Genomic DNA, 27,596 nt, shown 5'->3' on the forward strand with positions numbered 1-27,596 from the left:
TATCAAACTATACCTTTTAAAATTCAGTGACTGTTCTGGGCTTTAAAGCAGCAGTGTGGAGGCAGATATTTTATCCTAAAAGTCAACTGAATAAAAGCATGAGTTCTCCGTTCTGGACAAGGTGAGGGTTCGTATCCCACCTGAGACAAGGAGGGACCCCAGTACGTCGTTGGCAGTTGGCACTGCAATAAAACATCCTCAGTGCATCAGACACACAAGTTCATCTCTTGAAGTCAAAACTCTTCTGCTGCTAAGGCACCAGCAACATTTAGTTGCAAATACTTAGTGCTTGTGATAAGCTGCACAATAATTTCTTGTTCATCATGCATATTTTGTTCAGTTTCTGGTACCTACAGCGTGTTTAGAAGGAGTGCAGCAATACAAACATCACATGTAGAAGGAATTTATCACAATTTTCCAACATTTTATGGATTATAGCTTCAATAATTAATACATTTAAATGAAAAAAAAGAATATCCAATTATTTTGATGTCAATTTGTCATTTAAAAAATCCACATCCTCTTGTTTCGAGTTCTCAAAAGTGAACATTTGCTCTTTTGGTTATTTTTAACATTATGGTAACATGAATATGGTAAATTTAAGGTTTTGGACTGTTGGAAAGACAAAATAATAGATTCCATGACATTAGAGTTGCAATGATTAGTCAATTAATCAATTAGTTCGTTTCACTCATTTTTCAAGCAAAAACACCAAAATAATTAAAAGTCTTCATCTAGGATTGAGAAACTGTAAATGTCACTTTTCACTATTTTTAAAGACAAAACAATTAATCAGTCGTGAAAAAGCCAAACAACTAATTAATTAATGAAGAAAATCCTTGGCAGACTAACTAATAATGAAAATAATCATTATTGGCAACTCTGGTACTGTTTTTTAATATTTTGATCTGATGAAAATCTGACTGGATTGTCCATTTAAAAACATCTGGAGTCAGTGTGCAGGTATTACTCCTTTAATGTTTAAAGTCTGTCGCTGGTCAAAACATTTTCTGTTGTTAAACAAATGATAAATATGGATATAAAATGCAAAGATCCTCATAATAACTGTGATCACAGTATTGTTATCCCAAAGATGATGCCTTTTTGTGTCTGATTGTGCTTTTGTTTTACCTTTGCAACAGTTTTTTACTATTAGAACAAAGGAGACTACATTATTGTCCATGCATTTGTGTTTCACCCACACTTCCTCTGTGGATAAAACATGCTTCAAAAAGTGAAATGAACATTGGCTGCGAAACGCCCTGAACTCTAACCTCCTAATCCCATGCGATCCACATGGCTGTTGCTCAGCAGCATCCTACGTCCTAATGTGCGTCATTAAAGCAGCTTGCGTTGGCTACGCCTCCCCGCCCTCTCCTCTGCTGCCTGACTGGTGAGGAGTCTGAGCTGAGGCTGCTCTGCTTTCTGTCTTTGCTCCCGCTCCCTGCTCAAATGTTGGGGTCCCCCTCCAGCTTGGTGAGATCGGTGGCCGTGCCCATGAACATGCTGCGTCCTCTCTCCAGGCGGCTCTTCTTGTCCGTGAGGCGGAAGGCCTCCATGAACTCGTCAGTGTCGATGCTGCCGTCCTGGTTGCTGTCGATGGTGACGGCCAGGTCGTAGATGGCTTCATCTGTGATCTCCATTTTTAAGTAGACACTCAGCAGTTTCCAGGTCTGCCGGAAGTCCTCGATGGTGATGAAGCCTGAGGAGGAAGAGGAAGTTGGAATGAAGGGAAGGCATTGAAAAACTGGAGGCAGATGCTAATGGAAAAAAAAAAGTGTGTGTCACTGTCTGTGTGTGTTCAGAAGTGGGGGATGGAAAGACCAGTAGATCAGTGGGTTAATCCTCGTCTTAACTGGGAGGATTCAGGGGCCATAACCTGCTGTGGCCTCTTTGGCAAACTACAGGTGGATTAACAGAGACTGAACTCAGTAGACGTCTCAATCTGGACTCAGTGAAAACCTTTTACAAAGCCCTGACACACTTTACTCTGAACCAGACCTCATTAAATTGTGTCAGTCTATCCTTTCAAGAGCTTATTCAAAAAAAGAAAAGACTATTAATTTAAGAAGAATACAAAATAAAATGTTTCTTGATTGAAGTAGATTTCATCATCATGACACTGAAGTAGTCTTATTACTTTTTTCTTTTTTGTATAATCATTATGGTCTTATTAGTGCTGTATTCCTTTATTTTTTTGTATTTATTTATATTTTCTTTGGCCAAATCATGTTTTTATATCAGTTATTTTTATTCAGATTTTTGTATGTTGTTTGTAAAGTGTTAATAAAATAAATGTAACTTTTATTTTCTGTGTGATTACCAGATGTTGATGCAAAATGTAAAGTCTTGTAAAAAAAAAAAAAAAAAAAATCATACTGATTTCTGGGGCACTGGTGGTGAAACACAGACATACGTCTTTACCTGATGTCAATTCGCTCATGTTTTGCCGGTAAGAAAAATAACCAGCAAATAACAAAATAAACCAAGAAACACAAGGTAGAGTGACATTTTAAGGTGGATTTTCCCTTTACAAGAAGCAAGAGAAGATCAAAATATGCCATCCATTAAAAAGAGAAGGAGGCAGTTGTGTGTGTGTAGATGTTCTCAGTTTACATGTAACATGCTTCATTGATGACATTTTTTTTTACCTGAGTTGTCTGTGTCTACAATTCTGAAGATGGTCTCCAAGGTGGAGCGGTGGCGATACAGAGTCTCAAGGAGACTTTGGTCAATGTGCTGCAAAAGGAGAAATGATGAAAACCAAGTAAGAAAAGCTTTGACAGAGATTTTTTATTTTAATTTAAAAACGATTTAACCCTTTAAAATATGTCAACCCGCCCATGGGACACTTTGGCCTCGGTAGCACTGCTTCAGGTGTTTTTTGGTGCGTCTCCTGATGCTATCATTAGGATCCACATTTCACTGCAACCACTATGGCTCCAAAATGTTTTCCAAACATAAAGTACTACTACAGGCCTTTTTAACTTTGGTGCAGTATCTTGTATACTCATTCTGACTTTTTAGTCACCTACAATCTCACAGAAATCACATCATTTCTTATAACGTTCATTGTAAAAAAATCAGGATGTTTTGAAAATTTGGTGTCAGATCTGTGCTTTACTGCTGTAGGTTGTTGCCCCCTTTTCTTTTAATTTATCTCATGTATTTACTTTTCTTTCTCTTATGTTGTTGTTTTGTGTCTCTCATAAGTTTTTGTATGCCACTCAACCAGGGGTTGGGTCAAGTTGGGGGATGAGGGAAGCAAGATGTTGTTCTTGTCTTTTCTCTATTTTTAAAAAACAAACAAACAAATAAGTAATACGTTTTTGTCATCAATATACTCTCATACGTACGTCCGTGTTGGGTCCTGCGATGGCGAGCTCGTTGAACCACTCGTGATAGTCTATCATGCCATCACTGGTCTTGCAGGTGACCAGCTGACAGCGCAGCATCCTCCAGGGCACACCGAGGTGCATCACACTCTCCACTGCAGTGGCCCAGTCACTAAGAGACACACGACCTGACGGAGGAGGAAAGAGAGGAAGTTCACACTGTTTTCAAATCTGAGGGTGGCTGCCTTCACCAATGTTATCCATTGTATCTTCAGATTTTGGGGATTATAAGATAAGTAATCAATAAGAATCTTGTTCTAAATACTGCTATATATTTTGCCTCACTACAGACATGACACACACAAGTAGACTGTGCTGATGAAGACCATGAGATGCATTAGAAAGCTCCTGAAATTTTTGACAAGTGGACGACTATTTTCCAGTCAAGCATGAACTTTTCAACAAATTTCTCATACACATCTATGGGTGAAAGTATATGAGGAGTTGAATGACATAAAATCATATACTTCCTTATTTACTTATTATTTACCTAAGAAACGAGGATGTTGGCTGAATAAAAGTAAATCATGAACAACAACAACACTTTTAGCTGATTTGGTTTCTGTGAAACTATCAGATGTTCTGTTCTGTCCACATGTTGTTTTCTTCCTGAATGAGGATTATGATGCTCCTCACAAAGCCCAAAACACAAAGGTGTGAGCTCATGTTTCTCCCCAACGAGACATCCTCCTTTGAGAACCACGTGGGAAAAGGGACGCACATGTGGGGTCTGTAATGAAATTAAATAACACCTGATCCACTGAGGACTGAATTGGTTCATGAAACTCACACCACACACACCTGTGTTGTTGCTGTCTAACTTCTTGAAGGCACAGATGAGGTCAGACCTGTGCGAAAACAGCTGCTCCCGCAGGACTTTAAGGGCTGAGCGCTCGGTTCGCCCAACACTGCAGACCAGACAAAAACACAGGTCACAACAGTTAACAACAGGCACATTTAAAACATTCAAAAACACTTGGCAAGGCAGGTCTTTTTTAAAGGTGAAGAAATTCATTAGAATATTATAAATAACAATAGAAATGACATTAAAATCGATTACAATAGAATAAAATTGACTTTTATTACATAGGTGATGACAAAAAGGCAAAAAATTTGCCTTTAAACTGAACTTTATGCGGCAGAATTTGCTACAGCTGCAAAAGTAGAAACACAATCCTGTACTTTTCAAATAATTATGTACATCAATAATGTAGATATACTATGTATATACTATTTTTGTTATATATTTTAGGAACGTTTCATTGAAATGAAAAAAAACCCCAGAAAGTTAATGTGACACCATTTTTAATAATCAATGAATTGTTTAAAAGAGTAGTTTGATCTCTTATTCACTTTCTGGCTGAGGGTTAGATCAATACCGCTTTAGTGTTTGTATGTTAAATATGTAACTATAGCCAGCAGATAGTTAGCTTAGCTTAGCATAAATACACCATCTGACATATTATAAACAAAGCAATAAACGAATAAATCAACAGGTAAACTAGTTGTAGCACTGGTACAATGTACAGTTACAATAAAAGGCCAGTCCTCAGTAACCTACATAAGTGGGTTACTTGATTAAAATTGATCTTACTAGAGACCAACACAGGTACAATACTAAGCAAGGTCAGAACTCAAAGATTTGGTGCTTTTGGATCTAAATCTTTTCAATGTGTGGCAGCTAAAATTTGGACCAGATGATGTAAGATCCTCAGAATCTATTACAGTTTTTATAAATAGGTATAAAACCTTTTTAATTTAGATGGACAGAGTAAATATTTTATATGCACATTACAATCTCTGGGCAGTAGTGAAGCGAAGGCACAGCAGTCTTTGCTATTGTGAGTATTATTTTAACTTTTATGGTTTTTTTATCCTATGTCATGCTTCAGTTACATTGCCACTGTTTCCTTTGTATACTGCTTCTTGTTTGTTTTTTTGTCTCTATTGTACTTCGTATGCATGTTTCACGTTGTATGAAATCTATTATTTTTCTTTTTGTGTGGGTCATCTCATAAAACCAACCCAAGGACCCACATCATTAGGATGAATATTTTGTGGTAGTTTTTTGTACCTTTGTCTAACAGTGAGCTCTCTGGTCATGCTGCTGGCCTGGTACTGAATCATATAAGGCACAAGGTCTGGACCCAGCTTCACGTAGGCGCCCCTGTTACTTCCCACATCGTAGTAATTGGAGGCAGAGAAGAGAGTGAGGACCTTGGTGAAATGAAAGAAAAAGGTTTAATATTTCAGTGCATTTTGAACAGCTCAGACTTGAATACAAGAGGAAATATTTAGAAACAAGGTGAAAAACATCCACAGCCATGTCACTGATCTATTTCGCTGGATAATTGTTGGTGTGTGGGATTATTATCAGTCTCTCTGTGGGCCGTCAGTGTCTGAGCTCACCTTACGGTTGTGGCAAAACTCATAACCGTCCTGTTTGCACTCGTGGGAGCGAATGATGAGCTGCAGATTGTGTTTGTTCAGGAAGTCCTCAGTGACGTCGGGGCCCCAGTAGCAGCCTCCGCCTCGCACTTCATTGGGTACGCAGCCGTCCTGGGACATCGGGTCGCTCCACAGCAGGTCCAGGACCTGGAGGCACACAGGAATGACAAGGAGGGGGATTTTCATTTTAAAAACCACTGATTCTGATTAACAGATTATTTTGTTATCAGTGACTTCACCAACAGTAACATGAATTCTTACTACTGCTTCATAAAGTTTTACCGTAGGCCGACTAAAGCCATCAGTCCCATTTGTACACAGAGTCTGTTATTTGGGACTTCTCAGTAGCTCTGAGAATGAAATCTATTCATACCAGGTGCAAACTATTAGATGTACATTACACCTGTTGAATTATAGCATTTTAATCCCATGATCATGACAGCATGGCTGTACATTCCTGGTCTTATTTGACTGTGTCATAAAGTTTATATGTCTGTTTAATAATTTTTAAGAGCAAAACAAATGTATATAATCTCTAATTCTGAAATTCAAGTTTAAGTGACCTAATTAAAGCCTTTTAAATTCATAAATTAGTGTTTTATTTTTTCAGGATCTAATTTTACATTTCAGGCAGTTTACTGACTGTGTTACTCTTGAGTGATTTGCAGTGACTGAGCATGTTTGGAGCTGAACTGCCACCAAGTACCAGAGCCAGATGAGACCACTGAATTTTACAGCCTGTGCTTAAGGTGATGACGACCAGGTCGAAAAGCAGATTGAGCTCAGGGCAGAGGGATTAATGATGCTGTGGATTACAGCATGTTGAGGCCCACACAGGCAACAATCCACAGCTCTCGCTCTGAGGTGAGTGGTGATTACTGATGGAGCATTTATCAGATTGTGACTGTTTCAGTCAACCGGGACAGAGTCGTAGCACAAAGGCCATGACCTCTGACCAAAATAACCTTCTTTCTGCAATGAAAGTCACTAACTAAATATCTCACATGGGAGACACTGAGAACAACAAACCAACAGCAAACACACTCCACAGAGCAAAAACAATAAAATAAATGAGGTTCCCATCAACTGAAAACACTTCCTCTAATAAAATGTTAGGTTGCAGGTAAACGTTAAAGTCATGGTAAAGGTTTCCTGAGGAGCTCTGACCAATAGCAGAACTACAGAGCTGTTTTTCTATGAGTGGGTCTTTATGTTTCTATATGTTTTAATCGCTTTGTAAAATGTCCTTGGGTGTTTTGAAAGGCACTTATAAATAAAATGTATTATCATTATTATTAGAAATTGAGGACACAAACAATATGTTACGTATGTTCAGTGATAACACTGGATGTAAAAACAAAGATTTTTGTTTACAAGAAACTCTACAGAGCACCTTTAAGATGTATTTGTAATACTTAGAATTCAAGCAATTTGTTAATGTAAATTATCAGTTGTTCGACAGAAATTTAATCTGCAATAGAATAATTTCAATAATTGATTAATTGCAAAAGACATTTTTAAAGCAAAAATATCAGAAAATAGCTTGTTTCAGTTCTCAAACATGACAATTTGCTGCTTTTGTTTGTCTTTTGTGATATTAAACTCATTATATTTGGGATTAGTTTAGTGGTTGGACAAAACAAGTAATACAAAGATGCCACCTTGTGATGGGTCTTTTTTTTTACAATTTTCTGACATTTTACAGACAAAATGATTGTTGAGTACTAATGAAGATTACTAAATCAAATGAAAAAATGATATGCTGATTAATCGATAATGAGTTGCAGCCCTACAGTATTGTGCTGTACTCGTATTGTGTATTTTTATAGTGTATGTAAAACAAGAGTAATGTGTTGGTACAAATTAACATTTATGAGGAAATTGGCATTAAGTGTAATCTTGTGAATTCCATTTTAAAAGCTAGTGGACTAGCAAGTGAAGTCTTATCTAATCTATTTTAAACAAAATTATCAGTGATTTTAAAATACTGATGTAATTTGACAATCCCCCAAAGAAATACTAATAATTCAGGAAGCAATATGGATGTGAAATATGGATATGTGCCATTTTGTTATTAAACAATTTAATCTGTAACATTACATATTTGAAATACAAAACAATGTTAATGTACTTTATTGAGTTAGAGCTAACCAAGAAATGATAGCACTGTCAAATTCATATTTGGGAAAAACCTGAGGTCTTCGTCTGTTAAGTGTTGCATGAAGACAACTTTTTAGAATGGAAATCTGACATAACTTTCAGTGAAAAAAATGCATTTTCTCTGTTTGGTGTGTGTGTTGTCTGCACTTTTACAAAATGACTACAACAGATAAAGAAGTTAATAGCTAAAAGTAACCCAGAAACAATGCAAGTTCACATTTATAACCAGATATGCGTGTCTCAGTTCATGTGTACATATCTTTATATATTTTTTTCTCTTTGTTCTGCCTGTTTTCATTATCTTATAATTTCCTGAGTGTGCATATTTGTCTTGATCTTTCTTGAAGCTCTGTTGTGTATTAATGGCATTTTACTTTTGCTTCATTTGATCCATTTATTCATTTTATTTCTGCCTTTTGAAGCACTAATATTAAATAAGGTTTAGCATTTACAGTATTGGAGCAAGGAACATGCAAACAATGAGACTCCTAATGCTGGCAGCAAAATGTTGTAGTTTCAGAAGCTGAAAGACAATATGGGATCAGTTGACTTTTCAACAAACACATTAAATAGAATTAAATGGGACAGAAATCTGTCTCAGAGTATCTGAGCACAGACCTCTACCCAATATTCATTCATCACCTGTTTCCATTCTTCCTTGGCATTGTCACTGTTTTCAGACTCAGACGACACAGACAGAGCTATGTCTTTTTCAGATCTGTTGGGCCCCAATTTGAAAATGGACTGTCTCCTCTTGTGCATCTCCAGCTCGTCCTCCACTTTCACCTTGAGCCGGTCGGAGAAGTCCTGCAGCGAGCGGTTCTGGAAAGTGTCGCGGCCTCCTATAGGTTTGGGAAATGTGAGGGAGGTCCGACGCTGGAAGATCCTGTTGCTGGACAAGAGGTCATCGTCTATATCTGAATCGATGGACGTCCCAGATGAGTTCATGTGCCTCTTCTTTGGGGGCCTCAGCGCTGAAACATACTGGGAAAAACAAAAAAGCAAAGGACAGATTTCAGGGACTTGAAATGAATTTGATGCAGGTTCGATGACAGAGTTTATCACAGCTTCACATGCAGTTTCCTCACATTGTGTCTGTCCAGTCTGGCGAGGACGCTGAGGTCTGTGGTGTCGGAGATCCCTCCGTGAAGAACCAGTACCTTCTGGTCGATCACTGTCGCTAATGGCAACCAGCTGAAAATCTTCTGCAGCAGCTTCAGGATCCGTTTGCCATGCATCTGAAGAGAAAAACAAACATGACAGAACTTAATTCATCCTGCTCTTTTTTGTTGTTGTTGTTGTTGTTGTCATTTAATGTTTTTTTTTTATTGTCCTATTTTATCGATGTTTTAATTAATTCTTGATGATGTAGTTTTCTTTATTTGATAGGTTCTTGGAGTTGATTTTTTAATAATTTGATCAAAGTAATGCTGATAGTGTGCAGGAATTCAAAACTCTCAGTAAAGACAGTAAATTTGAAACAATTGGGCCATATGAGGTCGTCTTTGGACCACCTCCGCCCCCCTGACTCATGTGAAGCCATGAACAGAGTCAGATATCCTGCAGTCAAACAGGGTTTAATAACCTTAAATCCTCTTAGCTGCAAGGAGGAGTGACTAGTATTGTATTGAGAAGTAAGTCGGCCTATATCAGGCTTTATGTGCAGGCAAAGGTGACTGAGACCATTTTAATTTGTTGTTCCAAAGATAGTAGGGATAAGGACACATTTTGGCTCCACGCACTAGTTTGATGAGCCAGAATGAAGAGTTTATACCAAACAGTAAACAAAGGAAGACACGGAGGTTTGCAGGGTTACATGATATAAACCTACCTTGTATTTAGTCAACACCTCCTTTGTGAAGCCGTACCTAAACCAGCCAAAGAAACCGGAGGCACAGGTTACAAAATGAGGATTTAATTGTACCTGATGAATTTGTGAAGGGAGGACAAGTAGTCAGTTGACTAAGAGACTTAAAGCTTCACTGTCCCTCAGGTAGATATATTTGTTTTACCTCAGGTTGACGATATGATCCTCGTGGTTTCCCCTGTTGAGGTAGACGTTGCTCGGATAGACGAGCATGAATGAAAACAGGATGAGTAGGATCTCAATGGAGTCTTTGCCTCGGTCTACAAAGTCTCCGTTAAACAGATAGGGCTTCTCCAGTGACGGCATGCCATTCTGTAACAGGAACAACAGCAGAGTAATGCTGCGTTAAAGGGTCATCCTGTAATCTAAATGTTAACAAATCATCGGCCACACCGCAGAGTGAAAACAAAAGATTACAGATCCGGTTTCACTGACTAAAAGTAAAAAAATGACGCAGCCAAATATCTTAGCTTTAACCAAAAACTAAAGTTTAGAAAGGAAACAATGATGTGATTCATCGATCAGCTGATCAACACATTATAGATCAGCAACAATTTCAGATAATTATCAGGTGTTCAAGTCGTTCATGGTTTGGTTGGACAAAATAAGACATCAGGTGTCACCTTGGGCTCTCAGAACTTGTGATGCATTTTCCCTTTTTTTCAACATTAAATGGACTAAGAAAATTGTCAATTAATTAATTAATCATCAACAGGTGCAACCCTGCTAATGGTATCTGATGATATAATTTAGAGTTATGCTGGAGGAAATTATTTTGATTAAAGTAATAAATTTAAAGGATTTCAACAATTTCAATACAAAATCAATCTGTAATTTATTCTTAAAAAATAAACACAGCTGAACTGCTAAAGAATAAAGAAAACATTCTATGATTGTGCCTCTAAGTCAAAATTATTTCAGCATTAATGAAATTTTAACATTTCAGAAGATGAGGTCCCGACCTTGTAGAAAATCAGCAGCAGGTCTTCCAGTTGGCCGTGCAAATCACCTGTAGTGAAGAGGATATACGTTTAGAAAAAAACACAGTTCATTGGTAACAATAATCACGTCTGGATGTGCTTAAACTTTTACAACAATGACAATTTCTCTCTAAAATAATTTTTCAGGAATTATGCTTAGATGCAGTATAATCTCAAAAAGACCTTTAGGTTTGCAGCAATGTCTCAAAGGTTTAAAGTTAGGACTTCAGCAAATGAGGATTTTCTTTTTATTTATTAAATGAGCAATGAGTTCTGCCCATTGTTTTCCTATTTTAGACCCATTTTACACTAGAAAACACAAGATATTTAACCTTTGGTTTATATTACAGAACACTACAATACCAGAAAAAGATTCAGTTTAATATGGGAAATTAAGAACACCAGCAAATATTCACAATTTTGAAGCTTTAACCACAGAGTTTTAGACATTTTACTAAAGATGTTTTAAGTCAGTCATTTAGCTGATTAATTTTCCATCAATGACTAACAGTTTCACCTCTTTAAGACGCCAACCATGTGATCACAATGCCCCCAATTTGTTGCATATCATCCCTGATTACTCTCTCCTCATTCCCAACCGCGTCCTTACTGTCTCTGTTGATTACAAGGATCAAGGATTTCTTTCACCTTACCACAAATAGTGATTTCTTTGCTGTGGCAGGTGGAGATGCGGTTGATATTTGGAAACATCCGGAGCAGTTTCCACGTCTCAAGCAGGAGCTGGAGGACGTAGCGTGAGTGCAGCTGCTACTGGGAGAGAGACTTGTTAGCAAGAAGGATTTCAGGTACAGAGACAAACAAACACACACACATCAAACCTCTGTGATATTGGGATTTATGCATGCATGCTTTTTGTCCTTGTTTCTTGCACAGATATTAGATTTTTTGGGAAATTCTACCCAACAACAAAAAACCTTGTTGAGGAGACAACTCAGAAACCTTCTTAGACTCTTAACCATGATTTCAATGGTCGTTGATACAGAAAAGTCTGAGTATTTTCTCTTCCAGGTTCTTTGGCCAACAGTGTAGGACCTGAGTTGTAGCAGCAGTCTAACCTTGCTGATAAAAAACAGCAAATGTGCTGCAGTGAGGGTGCTGATATTTGCTTTGTGGATGATGGAGGACAAGTGCACAACACAAATCATGAGCATCACTATGTACTGCATATTTTATCCAGAAAACATTATTTTATAAATTATCTCCCTGTCTTGGAAATTGTTGTCTTCATAGGTATGTCAGAAGATAAGTACAATCTGAGCATTTCAGAAGTATAGAGATATAGACCCATAAATCACCCAACCTGACATGTCAGATAGATATGGAGGCCATGAGATGCTGGTGGCAGAAAAAAAAATTTTTTTTATTCATGGCATAAAAAAAGCCTTGGTTGCAGCTGTTGTTTATTAGTAGTCTACAGTTGGAGGTCAGTGTCTTGAGCCTTAAAATGGTTTTGTGCTTTGATCAAGACGCAGTTGTGTGAGGATGTTCACACCCACGCTCACGATGTCAAGTGGCCCATGTGGGGAAAAAAAACAATGCAAATGTCCACAGTCTTTGGCGATGAAAGCAGCTGGCACAACTTTGAGGCCAACATGGTGGTTATTTCCTGTTGCCCCGCTGCAATTTGATGTGCTGTTTGCTAAGTACACTGTTGCCTTCACTTGCTCGGAGGTGGCAGAAGTTCCTCTGTGCCCACCTTCCGCAGGTTGTTGCTATAAACCAAAGCTGGTTAAAATAATTGCAGATTTAATGTAGGGCAGGTTGACGGGAACAGGCATTTTTTTCCGTGCAGTTATCACCTGTGTTAAACTGTGTGGAAAATGTTTAGTAACACATTACATTTTTCAAAGTTAATGTTGCCCCTGCACGTTTTCACCTTAAAACTCCACTGTATATACAGTATCAATATAATGTGTATATGGGAACAACATACAGTACAGAAATGCCAAAATAGCTCTGAGCTGATTTAGAAACAGAGTCACTGTTACATAGGTCATTTCTCAACTGTGAAATATTCCTTTTAGTATGTACTGTACCTTGGTCACATGTTTTTTCAGGATTGTTTGTTTACGTTAAAAAATGCTATTGGCTTATATATTCTTATGGGATTTTGTAAACTACCAAATGTCTGCATTAGTCTACTTGCATCTAAACCTGCTGTTGTTAATTCTGTGGATCACAATGACACAAAAATCACTGGATATGAGCCAGGGCTTTGTGTTTCAGGCTGGTTAGCAGCACTGTACTGCTGTGCACCTACTTTCTTCTTCCTGAAGGCCTCCACCAGCCCGACTGCCTGCTCCACCGTCAGAGGGAAGGTGAGATGAGGTCCTGAGTAAATCTCTGGCACCTCGATGTTCTCGTAGCAGAAGTACCTCTCCCACTCTGCGTCCCGGCAAACCTCGTTCTCTCTGAAGATGTGCGAGATCAGATTTCCTGGAACAGGACGGAGAGATTCCGTTTCACACAATGAAATTCCTGAGCAATACAGTTTGTCAGCTGAAATGTGAAATCTTACGTTCATTGCTTGACGGTGTGAAATTGTCCATGAGGTAGCCGAGGAAATTATAAAGCTGCACAAGGAAGAGAAATGAGAGCTTGAGCTTGTAGTTCTATTATTACTCTACAGCAATCATACAGAATTACACTGGATCATCTCTGGTAGTTTGGCACCTTTATCTGAGCCTGCTCTCCAGAGTATTCGATGGACTGGAAGATGTGCCAGGTGTATCTCCGTCTCATCTCTGTGCGGGCCACGTACTGACGGTACCATCGCTGAATCAGGACAGCAGCTTTTATCGCTGACGCACAGACAACAGGTGATCAGAAAATATCAAATATCAGATGAAGCTGGATCAGTTTTCAAACTTATCTAATTCTTCATAGTTTTACTATGACTGTGCATCACTTTCCTCAGTGGACAAAAATGCTTTTAGTAGAATTATACTGAAATTACTTTATCATATAATACTATCATTTTATTTAAAAAACAATTCATTCAAATAAATGATTCAAAGAAAACTGCGTTAAAAACTTGTCAAATTAGCTGTTAAATTTTTGTTTTAGACATCAGTGTTTTCTTTTCATAAATAGAGATAAATAATGTTCAGCCCTTGTGACCGGCCAGTTTTAGTGTTTACTTGTTGTTTATTCAAGTCAGTAACTATTTAGACAGCACACTCCATGACAATCTAAAATGTCCTCCATCACAGGAAGTAGAAGTCTTGAGTGCTAATAAAAACTCAGCAATTGGAGAATCATAAATCGATCAATTTGGGAAACATTTGATTTGCATTCTTTCTTTCTAGAGCTGCAACAATTTGTCAATTAATTGATTAGTCAACTAATTTAAAGTTAGCTAGTTACAAGTACTATATTTATATATCAATAAATCATTTTGATAAGCAATTAAGTCATTAAAATTGCTGCTTGTTGTTGGTTTATATCTTTTTTTTTTTTTTTGATGTTTTCTGGACAAAACAAGAGAGTTGAAGATTTTATAATTTTCTGGCTCTGGGAAATTCTGATGAGCAGTTTTCACTATTTTGTGATATATTGTAGACAAATCAACTGATCTACTGATCAAGAAAATAACGAATAAATTAATTGTTAATGACAAAAAGGCGCCAGTTGTAGCCCTACTTTACATTTTCAAACTTTTCAAGCAAACTGACGTAGTTTGAACTCTCTGAAACACTATAGAAACTGTATGAGACAGACATCTCTCTTTCCCATATGTGGTGGTGCTTTTTTTAGTTTTGTTTGTTTACTTCAGTTCTACCTGAGTAAAATATCTTCAGCTTAACATTAAACATCTACCGAACAGCGACAACGACACAACAAGGTAAGACAGGTGTGGCTTACTTGTGACGGCTGCATGCAGCAGAACAGATCAAAAACAAAATATAGATACATTAATAAAACACATGGAAGAGGGAGATCACAGTTAGAGTTTAAAGAGCAAAGCAAACAAACTGCACGCAGTGAATTATCTAAACCTGACGAGGTCTAAAAGTGCCCAACAGGTGCATCAGTCTCTGTTGAAGTTGATCACAGTTACCTTTTCCAGAGTGTTTGTGGAACTGGTCGGACTTTGTGACGCCACATCCCATGACTGTTCCTGTTCAAAACACCACACAAACACTAAATCACTACACAGAGCCGAGCCTAAAATGTGGCAAAAAAGCTCCTGAATTTAAATTCAGTGTTGAATCTGGTGGGTTTAATTACATTCTTTTAACCACAGCAAGATCATTTTGAATTTCACATTCTGAAAGGGGGTATTTGAAATCACAAATCTGAGTATACTTCAAAATATGAGTACACATTTACTGACAGGGCGCGGGTCCACTACTTATCCACACACATCTTTAAATAATTGTGGCCTCTTTTGTTCACAAAGAGCAGAAAGCTGAGTGTGGCTCAGCACCAGCAGGAGAGCTGAAGATGGAGGAGGTTGGACTTTGTGCTCTTTTAATCTTGTTATCTGCTGGCTGGCGCCTGACCACTGAGATTGGCCTCAATCCTGGAGCAGAGGGCTGTTTTAGCCCAAATTCTACGAAGGTGTAGTCTATGTTAAGCTATCTACGGAGCTGAGGAGGCAGGAAATACCTTCACAGTCTGAAGTTACTTTGATGAAATGGAATAATCAAAAGGTCCTTTAACACGGAAACAGCATTTTCAAATGATCTTTTGTTGCTTGGGTAAATAAATGCTTCCTTGTGTTCATAGTTTAGAATAACCCAATAAAAAATTGAGCCTTTAAATCTGAACATGGTAATTTCATTAAAAGTGTTTTGTTTGCACATAACTTTCACATTGCTGGGTTTGGCCCACTAAAAAGAACAGATGGGTGTCTTTCGTCACATGTAGAGACATTTAACAGCAAGTCGAAGTCATCCAATCAGAGATGCTTTTCAGATCTGATCAGGTCAGATTCTGTGAATAATGACCTAATCTTACAAATGCTAGTATTTCTATGAGGCAGTGGACTAAAATAAACATGGGGAAGTGGTTAAAACAATTATCTGAACCCGGTCTGGAACATTTTAACATATTTCAGACTTTCTTCTGACCTAAAAACTGAGACTTACTTTTACAATTAAATTACTAGCTGAGGAAATCTAGACAAAAGCACCACTACTAAGAGTCCTAAATCAGCTGTTCACTTACGTGGTCACCTCCTCTTTCCTCTCACCACTTCACAAGTTGTTTGGCTGTAAGTGCCGTGTGTCAGTGAGTACTTAAACAGCCATTTACTCTGTTTCATCCTCCACCAGTCCACCGGGATCAGGTCCAGAACTGCAGGATGTCAATCAGACCAGTCATTGTAGGTAGATGAATGACACCAGCGTCCAGTAACTCACCACAGAGGCCTCATGTGTGAATCTATCCCCACTGTGCAGCTACCCCCTGGTCTGTGCTGAGGCTGGTATAGTCTTTAGTCCTTTGGTGTGATCGCATAATCAGGGCACCAAGCCTCAAGTGGATTACTTGAGCTAATGACTTGATGCGACTAGACTGGTCTTTATATAGGTGGATGGCAAACTGCAGAGGTAAACATGGGTGGCAAAAGGGAGGCCAGCTTCTGATTTTGGTTTTGGAAGTATTTTTGATTACAGGTGAGTCCAGGCTGGTGTTCGCATGTGAACTTGAGTGACACACAATGAAAACACAGTAAGGATTCAAAAAGCATCAACAAAAAAACATTTCCATATAAGCTACATTTATCATTAGGTGGGATTGCTGCAAACGCAGTCCTACCTAATGAAGCAGATCACAAAGCTACCAGAGACCAAATGATCATCTTTATGTCTTTTCAGACCAAGAAAACAAAACAAAAAAAAAGAAATCCTAATTTTTTATATGAAACACTTGCACAAAAGCAAGCAAGTAGCTGTAACCAGCAGATATGAGGTATTTTAATCGGTGAAAGCCTGAAATAATTAGCTCATTTTCTGGCTGACTGACTAATAAGTTAGCCTACATGTGGGCAACCTTTTAGTTAACGTGTTAAAATCTAATTTCACATTAAAATACACTTTTTTTTTTTTTGGGATTGTCATCAAAGCATCGAACACATTGCTTTACAAACACACCTGAACGCTGCTGCTCTTGAACGCATCCCTCACTGACTGGACGTGTTGATGACGAAGGTGAGTTGTGTAAATGTCGGCTGGTACCTGAAATACAGCAACACGGGCTGTCCTCTCTTTCATCAGGATAATACGTAACGATTAAATGTAATGTACTGGAAAAACAAAGTAAAATACAGTGGGTCAGGCTGTGTACATGCGTTGTTTCGCTTGTTAGATAACAAAGGGGCGTGTTGGAGTCACGGGAAACACAAACACGGACTCAGCCTGGTGTTTCTATTATTTTGTCCACCCCATGTATATCACTGTGGGTACACTAAATATCAGAGTGATCCTGCAGTTGGATTAACACCTCTCTAAAAATAATTTGAAGAAAAACTGGACATCATAAGTTGAATGTTGGACTGTTGTATTCCACCAGATTAGTTTTAGCTGGGTGTGCCTAATAAACTGCAAACTGGATGTATGCCCAGTGTGTTAGTTAAACACTCAGTTCCCAGTTCATTAGGTCAATCTATTCTTAACTGATAGTGTCTACCCCTGCAATAAATCCTACTTTTACTGTGGTATCAATGTTCAGTTTTGTGTTGAAACGTTTAAATAGAGGTCTGACCTACCTATGGAGGCTGTGTGAGCTTGTTTAATTGTTTATTCTGGGTGACAGTGTGATTATATAACACCATTCTGAAGAAAAATCAGCATTTGCTGAGTTTCTCATCTGATCATGACTGAAAATGTGGCCACTGTTTTTGTTTTTTTTTTTTGTTTTTTTTTTTCAAAAACATTGATGAAATTGTAAGTCATTGTATTAAAAGACATCTTGAAGTGACTACATCTTCCTATCTTGTGTTCTGATTTTAGGTAGTGGGATTGCCAGTTCATCAACTTTGAGATCACTGCTTGTGCCTTAAATGACAGTAAGTCCTTAACAGTATGGTGGTGTTGTTGCAGAGGAAAACATGTCTTTGAAGACTCTCAGTCATCTACTTCATAATTGTTATCCCAGAAAAGCTGAACCAAGGGCAACAGAATTTGATTATAGATTATTAAAGATCTCTGAACTGTGATCCAAGAGCTTTCTTCGGTTCGGACTGATTGGTGAGGAGACCCAGGGGGTCGTTATCAAGGCCAGGAGGACTGACAAGTCCAGTTGCCCTTGATGTAACTTTTCTTGGACAGGGGGAAAAAATGTGTGATCTCAAGTTATTTTTCAATTATTAATTTTCCATGCTGGTGCCATATGTCCTGAAATGCCAGGCGTTCGTATTTGAGCTCTCTTCATTTTTAGGACTGTGCTTTCATAATCAACAGCCGAACTGCGAGATTGGAAGGTTGAACACTGTTTTCAGATTTGTAGCCAGAATATATTCCTCATATTGTTTTGTCACAGGTTTGCTTTTATCCCATGATAATTGGCTGCTTCTGTCTTTGCATCACTTGCAGCCTGAAGCCACTTCTAGATAAGTGTGGATCATTTTCCAGGATAGGTCATGCCTAGGGGAGTCATTAAAACGGCATTCAAACACTAAATTGGAATCATTCCTGATCCTAGTGAAGGTCAAGTAACATGTTTTCCTCTCTTTTTCTGGGAACAGATTATAGTAGAGAACAAAGTGATCTTGGACCTTTGGTTAAATTAAAAGTCATGTAAGGTTTAAAGTAGTACTTACCTTTAAGACGCTATCCACACTATTTATTGTCTACACATTTGGGTTTACATGTAACTATCATCAAAACTATGTAACTGGTTTGCAAGGCAGATACAGAAATCTGTATGAAATGTATCGGCTCGAACATAAGTTTCCCCCTTAACTTCACCAATGAAAGAGAGGGAGTAGTATTATATTCAAGGCCTCCTAATTTAGGACCCCTAAATTGTGCATGTATTTGTGTGCCCTCCTTTTGAAATTCAGAAGCTACAGTAGTGGAAGTGGTGGAGGAGCTATTGGAAGCATATTAAGTAACTTTAGTCTACTTTAAAACCATAGTGCTCGAGTCACAACTCAGTCAAATCACATTGACTATAAACATACTTTAGATTCAATGTGATTTACACTTTCAGAGGACAGTTAAATTCAGCGTTCATTGCAAACAAATGTCCATAAACCTGCATAGAAATCACAGTAAAGAACTAGCACCCTGTAACTACAGAACTTGGGTGAGAATTGTTGGGTTTTTAAGTTTTCTTCAGTATCAAACTAATTCACTGATAGTTGTCAGTATGTCAAATAGTACATAGCAAACAGGAACAGATAATAGTGAACTCGGCCTATTTATTTTTCCAATATGTAAACAAATATAGGCTAAAAAGGTTCTCGTAAGGTAGCTTAAGTCTACTTTAAAACCTTTTAGGCTAGATTGAGTCAGAACTTGCCTGAGAACCATCAGGTTTTTAAGTTTTCTTTGGTATCAAAGTAATTAATTGGTAGTTGTCAGTACATCCAGTGGTACTTAGCAAACAGGAAGAGCTAATAGTGAGCTCGGCATACTTTTTTTAAAATTATTTTCTAAAATGTAAACAAACATAGGCCATACAGGCCTCCTGTCTGTCAAAAATCTGACAACACTGCTTACAACATAGCAGAATGTGCCATGCCAGTAAGTGACGGCAATGCACCGTTTCATTGTTTGCCTGCTTCAGCATCAGTGCAAAGTGGGATGGTGAGAAAAAGGAAAGCCGTAAAGGAAGAGAGGTCAAGAGTTCGTGAAGTCAGTGAAGGTTTTAGAAGATGTTACAACGCCGGTTTTAAAATCAAGGTGACCACTGAGGTCGAGTCGTTGAACAACTGTCAAGGAGCCAAGAAATACAGTGTCACTGAATGTAACGTGAGAAGATGGCTCATCAAAATCAGTGATGATGGTCGATGGGGCTGCAGTGTGACTGATTTTGCTGTGTCGCTCAGTGCCTCAAAATTCTTAAAGAAGGGTGATTTCCTGATATGTTCCCCCCCACCATCCGTCTAGCATTAACATAGCAGCTACCAAGAAATACATCCTCGGAATAATTTTCCCGACCATCATCATTTGAGATTGAGTCAACAGTATGTGCTCAGTATCCTCAGTGAGCATCTGACCAACAAGCTCGTCACTGCCTCCTGCTGCAGAGATAATCCATTCGGCCCAGCTTGGGCAAATCAAGGACACACACAGTTTGTTGTGCTTCCCTGGTTCAGTTGGTTCAGTTGAAGTTTGATGGGAGAGTCTTGAAAGCTTTCTCTGCACATGCAAAAGATGGGGCTGGTGATTTAAGAGCTTTGACAAGTTACGGATAGACTGTGCATCCCATGTGTTAATTCTAGTGATTAAAGGCAACACGTGTAATATTTTACATATTTTGGGTATATTCACGTATTATTGATAAGGGAAGATTTGTCCTTATCAAGTAATCACGATGGGGAATATTGGCTTATTTTCCTGCTATATGTATGTTTACAAAGAATGCAGGTGTAAACATGATCAATAACTTGTGTTTGTACTTGTTTTTTAAATTTTTTTTTGGCTTTTATGCCTTTATTGATAGGGGAGTTGAGAGAGACAGGAAATGGGGAGGCAGAGAGAGGGGGAATGACACGCAGGACAGGGCCGCCTGTAGTGAGGACTATAGCCTCAACACATGGGGCGGGTGCTCTACCCACTGAGCTAAAAACTGCCCCTTGTGTTTGTACTTGTAGTTTAAGGTTGATAGTGGGTCACAGTTCTGTGTAGTTGAAAACAGTGAAGTCATATAATTGAATAGGCCATTGATAGCATAACATTAATCTGCAGCAAATTTTTATAGTTAAGCATCCAAATTAGTTTTTTTCTTTTTTTAAATAAAATTGTCATATTTATAATATTTTCTGGCTTTCAAATGGGAGGTTTTCTTTTTTTATATAAATGCTTGAAAATTCAATTGAAAGGAATTTGGTTTCGACTGTTAATTTGACCAAATAAGGCTTTGTCTCTATTTTCTGGCATTTAATAGACTAAACAACTAATCAACTTATCAGATAACTAGTCGGTTAGATAATGAAAATAATCTTTTATTATTGACTTTTTCTACTCCCACAGATTTAACTGTTGTGTATTTCTGTTTGATCAGTGACTAATGTACAAACAAGAATTCAGTGTAGCAATTATCTATATTTTGAACACAAAACTTGTCAGATGACTAATCTAAATTTCTTAGAGGGCTTTTTTATTGCACCGTGATAATCATTTTTTTACACTTGTGCTTGTGAAACAGGGGAGGGAACCTCTCCGCAGTTAAGTTAGAGAGGTCAGAGCGTTCAACACGTCTGTTTTCAGCTTCAGCTGTGACTGAACTCTTTGTGACAGAGTGTGAGGATGAAGATCGCTGTGCTGGGAGCCACTGGGCAGACTGGCCAGTATCTGGTCAGCCAGGCGCTGCAGCAGGGTCACACGGTCACCGCCATCGTCAGGAACCCGGGAAAACTCACCGTGCATCATGACAATCTCAAGGTAACGTAACACTGACTCTGTGTTGTATTGCACTGCATGACTTTTACAGGCCATTACTACTGCTCACTGCAGGCTGGGTTCAAAGTTCAGTCAATGTGAAGTCACGTGATAAATGTTATATTGTGTCCAAATGAGGGGCATATGAGGAAAAACCTGAAGTAATATATGTTACTGAATAATAGCCACAAATGATGTTGTAGGGAACAATCTGGGTGTGACTCTGTGCACACAGCAGTGCAGATAACAATGTGGACTTTACTGCAGCACTGCAAAAATAAGCCTGGTTTAATTCAATATTTTTTTCATTGTCAAAAAACCCCAAGAAAGAAGTATAAATTTAATATATTCACAATTATCACCTGATAGACCTTATGCTTCTGTGCCATAGAGCTCCATTTTAAAAACACTAACATGAGCCACACTGTTGCACTGAATGACATGGGCACTGTTGAGTCAGTCCCTCCTATACTGTCCTGCTGTAAATACTCATAAAGAGAACAAAATGTGTATTAATCCACAGCTGAAAATAGTTCCCAACAAATGCACTATTTACTTTGGTTAGAGTAAGGTTTGCTAAAAAACTACAGTGCCCACGCCCAAAGTGAGAAGTAAAGCAGGGACATGAACGTCAGATATGTTGGATATCATTTGATGAAGACCACATGCACACAGCCTTCTTTGGAAATGTCAGAAATAAATGTGTTTTGGGAAATAGCATTTACAGTGCTACCACAAATATTAGGATATAAGGTCTGTTTGTGTTGCATGGTACTTTATCTCTGTAATTTCAAATGAAGTGTAGTAGGAAGTTATATATATTTGTATTAATTTGTGGAAGTGGGAATACTCGCTTCGTCTTGACTTGGTTTAGTCTTAAGTAGAAACCAATGAGCTTGAGGCTGAGAGGCACAGATGGGGTAGTGAAGTCATAAAGTTTTGAGAGACAAACTAACATTGTTGCTTCTGGTCTTTTCATAGGGTTTGTTGATAAGACGCAAAACATGCAAGACAACCTTGTCCTTTAGCGCTACTTTATATGTGGAAGGTCTTTGTGTAACAGTTCATCAGTTACATCAATATACATTTGTTCGTCACCTATAAATAAATTAAAAAATGTAATTAAATGAATTGTGTGCTAAAATAAAAGCATGTAAATGGCTTTCTTTCCAGTCTTCAGTTAATATAAAGTTCGATCTCTCAATTAAACGTAATCATGTGCACATTGTTTTAAAATGCAGCTCAGTAAACCTAACAATTAACAGTGTTTAATGATGATGCACTGCTCCCTGTCTAAGCCAAAAAAAGTGCATATATATATATATAAAATAAAACTCCCCTCGCGATTAATTATTCGTGTTTTCTTGTCTACTTCCAGGTGGTGGAAGCTGATATTTTCTCAGCAGACAGTCTAGGAACTCATTTCAAAGGACAGGATGTGATCATGTCCTGCCTCGGCTTCCCGGCCTCCTTCATCTCGGCGGTAACAGGCTACACCATGTCCATGAAGGCTATGATCAGCGCCATGCGAGAGGCCCGGGTCAACAGGATCATCACCATGACCTCCTGGTACACAGAGCGTAAGTCCAGTACACGTGATGATGCCTTCGAGGCCTTTTCTAATGTATGAGGGAAAAAAAATGTCTTCAAGGTTTGAGGCTCTGACCCCAAAAACCAGATGTCCTGATGATGTAATGACACAGTTAATATGGTGTCAGACATTAAAATAGAGTAGTAGTATTTTCCATGTAGCTTTGTAGCCACACTAGCTGCATGGCTCTAGGGATGATAATGTTTGTCTGGTTCCAGCTTCTCAAATGAGAAAATTTGATGTTTTTCTTTGTCGTATATACGAGTAAATTTAATATCTTTGGGTTCTGGACAAAACTATCAAACTGTGGTCATCACTGCAGGCTCAAAGAAACTCTAAATTGCATTTGTTCTTCAGTTTTTAGAAAATATTTCATCTTCACTTAAAAGGATTGTTGTCAGCATGAAAAGTTTCTACTTCAATGCACATTTTTGAGTCATTTAATAGAATAATCAAATAAGAGTTTCACTGTTCTGTGTGTTTTTTCTTTCATTGTTAGCGAACTCTGGAACTCAGTCATCTTACCTCATCCGCTTCCTCCTGCTGCCGATGATCCGAAGCGTCCTCACCAACATGTATGAGATGGAGCAGTTTCTGCAGGAGACTGGGGACATCAACTGGACTGTGGTCCGCCCGCCTGGCCTCAAGAACCTGCCGGCCTCAGGTAAAAGCAGACAGGCAGTGGCCAACAGGGGGAGACACAAACCTGTAAACAGACTTAAGAAATGTGGATTGGTTTGGAAGTGGGTTTGCAGCTGGGCTGACACAGCCAACAACAGCAGAGCTTCATTGAGTGAAGTGTTGAAAAAGTGCGCGGCCGCAGGATCCCTTTTGACACAGTTCAAGCTCATTAGCACGTGTTCTCTTTGCTTAAAGCCATGTTAATGAAAATCAATGTGCCTCATTTTGTTGTAAATACTGATCCTTCCCTTGAGGTTTCAGCATGTATTCAGGCAAACTGTCGTGTGCCCTCCACGATCTAAAGGACCAAATGAAAATGCCTCTAACTCTGTTTTCTATCTTTGTGCCGTCTACAGCTCAGGAGTTTCTCACCCACGAGGGATACTTTGTGCCTAATGACAGCGGTCAACCTGCAGGCAGCGCGGTGGGAAGAGGAGACGTGGCCCGCTTCATGCTATCTCTGCTCAACAGCAACGCCTGGGTCAAGAAGGGAGTCGCCATCACTACCAAATGAGAAAACAGAAGAACTACAGAAAAATAAGTACAAAAAAACTATGTTTACTCCTGTGTCTCTAGTGCTATCGAGCCATGCAGATGTTTTTCTTAAATTGACCGGGTTGTGAGATGTCAATCTTCGATATTTTTGTCTCCACCTCAATACAAAGAGGTAAAAGGAAGTTTTGGTGCTCAGAGCTAATCTGCTGTTGTGTTGTTAAAATGTCAAGAAATGGTGATAAATGTCTTTATTTTTTCCCAGAGCTCAAGGTGATGTCTCCAGATTCCTTGAAAACAGCAGCAAATCCTCACATTTGAGAATGTTAGATTTAAAGATTTTTTTTTTTATATATTGAAAATACAGGACTTAAGTGATTAATAATTATCAAAATAGTCAGTGATTATTTTCTGTCGATTGACCAATTGATTAATCGACTAATCGCTTCAGCTCTAAACTGCTCAATGTGAAAATAAGCAACAAATTTGCCACAACAACTTTATAAGGTGATGATATGTTAGTGTTGTGTTTACAGCTGAAGTGGCCCAAAAAAATAAAATAAGAAAAAATACTGGATCTACTTTTTAACAAAGACCCAGTCCCTATGAAAACTGTCGACTGCATCTTCAGGGAATTATGCAGACTAATTAGGATATGACTTTTTTTTATATGTAGTGTTTCCTTAGCAGTGAGCACCACAAACAAAATTCATTTCACTTCCACAGGATGATTGAAATGAATAGTGAGCCCCGGGCAAATAAAGCCAAAATTAACTTCTTATTATAGTTGTTTTTTGGCTTTTCTTTTCAAGAGAAATTGAAAAAAAAAAAGACAAATATAAAACACAATATATAAACATCTAAACTAGAACCAAAACCTATCAGCATAGACTAGACAAAATGACAGCTTCATCTCAACAACGCCAAGTGACACATAAACAAAGATCAAACCAGAGCCCACTCATTCCGCTTGTATGTTAAATAATAGAAAAATAAGTATTCATAATCTATTAAATGAAATATTCATCAGAAAAGCAATTCAATCATGTCAAAGGTGTAATGTTTAACTCCTGAGGGACATTTTCTCCTTTTATGATTCCAGATAAGCAAATATTATTCTTTATGATTATGCAATGTGGCTATCATCAACTTAAATTTACTGCCTTCTCAAGTCATCAAGTCTCTATATTCAGAGACATGAATATATAACTTGGGTTTTCCAGTTACAGAGGATAACTCCAGCAGCTGAAACAAAGCCTGCACATACTGCTTTTGAAATCCTGGTAAGCACGATCTGTCCCCTAAGAGACAAAGTTGAATTGATTCAGACAAGTAGGAATTAATCTTCATGGTGAGATACTGCTAGAGATAATACTTTTTTAACTGGGGCGAACTGGCCCTTTAACAAATTTCCTGCCTTCACAGTTGACTAATGAATATGATGGTTTAACTGCCTTATGTGTCTTTTTATTTACTCTTGTTAATATACACTTACAGATGTGGTTGTATGAGATGATTACGGCCACATGAGGTCAGTGTGCTGCCAAAACAGGAAGTAAAAGGCAACTGGATTTACCTCAGGATGTCTATTTACTTTTTACTTACCTGAACTTCAGAGAAAATGTTGCCATGAAATCACAGCAGTACTTAATATGAAAATGTACTTGTATCGGTTCCTTGAAATAAACTAATAGAAATGATGAAACTGATTTGTGCTGGAAATACAAAATGAGAAATTTTCTGCATTGTATATGAGAATATACCAAAGTCAGTCTATTTAGGGTTTTGGAAAGTTTTGGAAGTCCTGGATTTGGTTCAATAATTCCCTTGACTTCCAATTTATAAATAAAAAAGATCTCAAATACCAAATATTGGCTTTGTTGTTGTTGCTGGTCCCACATGTCAACATTGCAGAATTCTTCAGTCTTTAAATAGCAAATAGACACTAAATCACACACTCTAGACATATGTTTGCTCTGATGAGTTTAACATTTTCAAGTACAGTGGTGTAAAATCAGGTGTGTGGTATCATCTGTCAAAGGTGCGTCCAACTACAAGACCAGTGGAGACAAAGTTGAGATACTCTGTTTCTGTATGGGTTGTGCATAGTTAAAGTGTTGACTGAGGTGGAGATGTGAGAGTGAGCATCATGCAGGAGAAGAAATGATTGCAGTGATCAAGACCCAATTCATTTCCCCTCCACAGATGATGTATTATGTTGTCATAATACATCAAGCAGAATTAACAACTTATTCGGACACCTTTAAAAATGTAGATTCCTATATCTGATGCTTAAAACAAATATTCAAATTATTAATAGAACAACAGGAAATGTTGTTGTTCAGGGAGCAAGAAAAGTCTTATAATGTTTTGGTTGCACTTTGTAGTACAGCTTGTGATTTACAGTGTAATTTTGTTCTGGAACCTGGCACAAATAGAAATGCTGACTGGTTCCTAGGTGCAGTGGGAGAAAACAAGGCTGTGGTTATATACTGTATAGTAGATGAACAAAATCCTGTGCAATAAGATTTTTTGAAAACAAGATCTGTCAGAAGGGCCTGGGACAGACAGGCTCTCATAGAGATCTAATTAAAATGATGAAACGCTGCAATTTAGTTTAAAGGCTCTGAGAGGATGTCGTCTCCTGCTGCTTAATAGAGACTATTATTTTAAAAGCTGCTGTCTGTTTTCTGTCTAAACTGATCTTGATCTTCTTTGAAAATGTAACAGATAATTGAGTAATAGCTGCTGCTAAATGTAAGTGAAGCTAAATTAGTGGTAGTTATATGCTGGTTATCTCCAGGCAGTTTAGTCAGAAATGGATTCATTGTGATGGATGCAAATAACTTCTCGTAATTAGGAAATACTTTTTTGTGAACCAACATGCCAACAGTTTTGGGAATTTTTTTGAGATATCCTCTTATCAAACAGCTGATTGTTTAGATAAAGACCAGAGGTATGGGGAAAAAGAGAAAGAGAGGAAAACAACATGCAGCATACTGTAGGTTTCTGCCAGAGTTGAGGATTTTTGGCCCCGGTAATTACTCAGTGTAAGAAAATATAAAATTAATTGAATTTTTAAAAAAAATCATCAATGTAACTTTTATAGTCTCCTGATTAAGGGATTTGCTGTATAAAAACCAACCATCATTCATTTTGCATATCTTTTTAGTTTGTTTTTTAGTTTGTTCTGTGTCTTTTTGCTTTGCTTCACCTTCTGTTGTTTTGAGTCTCTCAGTGGTCCTTTTCCTCTTTGCAGACGTTTTGTCTCAGCAGTCATTTTGTGTCATTTCTTTCTGTTTAATTTCACGGAGGGGGAACAACATGCAGGAAAGAGTCGGGCCGGTTGGGAGTCGAACCAGCGCTCACCTGCTTAGAGCATCTGCGCTCATGTGGTACGCGCCCTAA

At 38.1% G+C, this 27,596-nt stretch overlaps 2 protein-coding genes across 8 annotated transcripts; one reads left to right on the forward strand and one right to left on the reverse strand.

Moving 5' to 3' along the window:
* Positions 1 to 1,120: 1,120 nt before the first annotated feature.
* Positions 1,121 to 17,136, reverse strand: ppef2a (protein phosphatase with EF-hand domain 2a). Of its 2 annotated transcripts, XM_071483613.1 has the most exons (18): positions 16,970 to 17,136; positions 16,044 to 16,172; positions 14,932 to 14,991; positions 13,545 to 13,672; positions 13,390 to 13,444; positions 13,132 to 13,307; positions 11,504 to 11,618; positions 10,833 to 10,879; positions 10,016 to 10,182; positions 9,835 to 9,871; positions 9,092 to 9,241; positions 8,646 to 8,987; positions 5,805 to 5,990; positions 5,470 to 5,612; positions 4,197 to 4,303; positions 3,357 to 3,523; positions 2,652 to 2,739; positions 1,121 to 1,702 (listed from the first exon to the last, which is right to left on the reverse strand). In XM_071483613.1, exons 3-18 carry the CDS (start codon positions 14,981 to 14,983, stop codon positions 1,449 to 1,451), a joined length of 2,214 nt encoding a protein of 737 aa, XP_071339714.1. In that variant the 5' UTR covers positions 14,984 to 14,991; positions 16,044 to 16,172; positions 16,970 to 17,136; the 3' UTR covers positions 1,121 to 1,448. The 2 variants fall into 2 exon arrangements, with proteins under 2 accessions (XP_071339714.1, XP_071339713.1); XM_071483612.1 differs by lacking the exon at positions 16,970 to 17,136 and having other exon boundaries at positions 16,044 to 16,734.
* Positions 16,951 to 26,057, forward strand: LOC139624475 (flavin reductase (NADPH)-like). Of its 6 annotated transcripts, none has more exons than XM_071483616.1 (6): positions 16,951 to 17,026; positions 17,828 to 17,883; positions 21,284 to 21,427; positions 22,803 to 23,004; positions 23,515 to 23,679; positions 24,053 to 26,057. In XM_071483616.1, the coding sequence occupies exons 2-6, from the start codon at positions 17,878 to 17,880 to the stop codon at positions 24,208 to 24,210; spliced, it is 675 nt and encodes a 224-aa protein (XP_071339717.1). In that variant the 5' UTR covers positions 16,951 to 17,026; positions 17,828 to 17,877; the 3' UTR covers positions 24,211 to 26,057. The 6 variants fall into 6 exon arrangements, with proteins under 6 accessions (XP_071339717.1, XP_071339719.1, XP_071339722.1 ...); XM_071483618.1 differs by having other exon boundaries at positions 17,006 to 17,026; positions 21,192 to 21,427; XM_071483621.1 differs by having other exon boundaries at positions 17,006 to 17,026; positions 21,254 to 21,427.
* Positions 26,058 to 27,596: the final 1,539 nt, after the last annotated feature.

This window comes from Trachinotus anak, unplaced genomic scaffold (genome assembly GCF_046630095.1).
Source record: "Trachinotus anak isolate AG129_WGS33_773 ecotype Australia unplaced genomic scaffold, CSIRO_AGI_Tana_v1 ptg000008l, whole genome shotgun sequence".
NCBI lineage: Eukaryota > Metazoa > Chordata > Actinopteri > Carangiformes > Carangidae > Trachinotus > Trachinotus anak.

Excerpts from the sequence above, each read along its gene's own strand:
- ppef2a (XM_071483613.1), bottom strand. The coding sequence starts at position 14,983 with ATGGGATGTGGCGTCACAAAGTCCGACCAGTTCCACAAACACTCTGGA. Across the intron at positions 9,242-9,834 it reads AGGTGTTGACTAAATACAAG|ATGCATGGCAAACGGATCCT; the intron begins GTAGGTTTATAT and ends TTTTCTCTTCAG. Across the intron at positions 2,740-3,356 it reads TCGCAGGACCCAACACGGAC|CACATTGACCAAAGTCTCCT; the intron begins GTACGTATGAGA and ends CTCCTTTTGCAG.
- LOC139624475 (XM_071483616.1), top strand. Across the intron at positions 21,428-22,802 it reads TGCATCATGACAATCTCAAG|GTGGTGGAAGCTGATATTTT; the intron begins GTAACGTAACAC and ends GTCTACTTCCAG. Across the intron at positions 23,680-24,052 it reads CAAGAACCTGCCGGCCTCAG|CTCAGGAGTTTCTCACCCAC; the intron begins GTAAAAGCAGAC and ends TGCCGTCTACAG.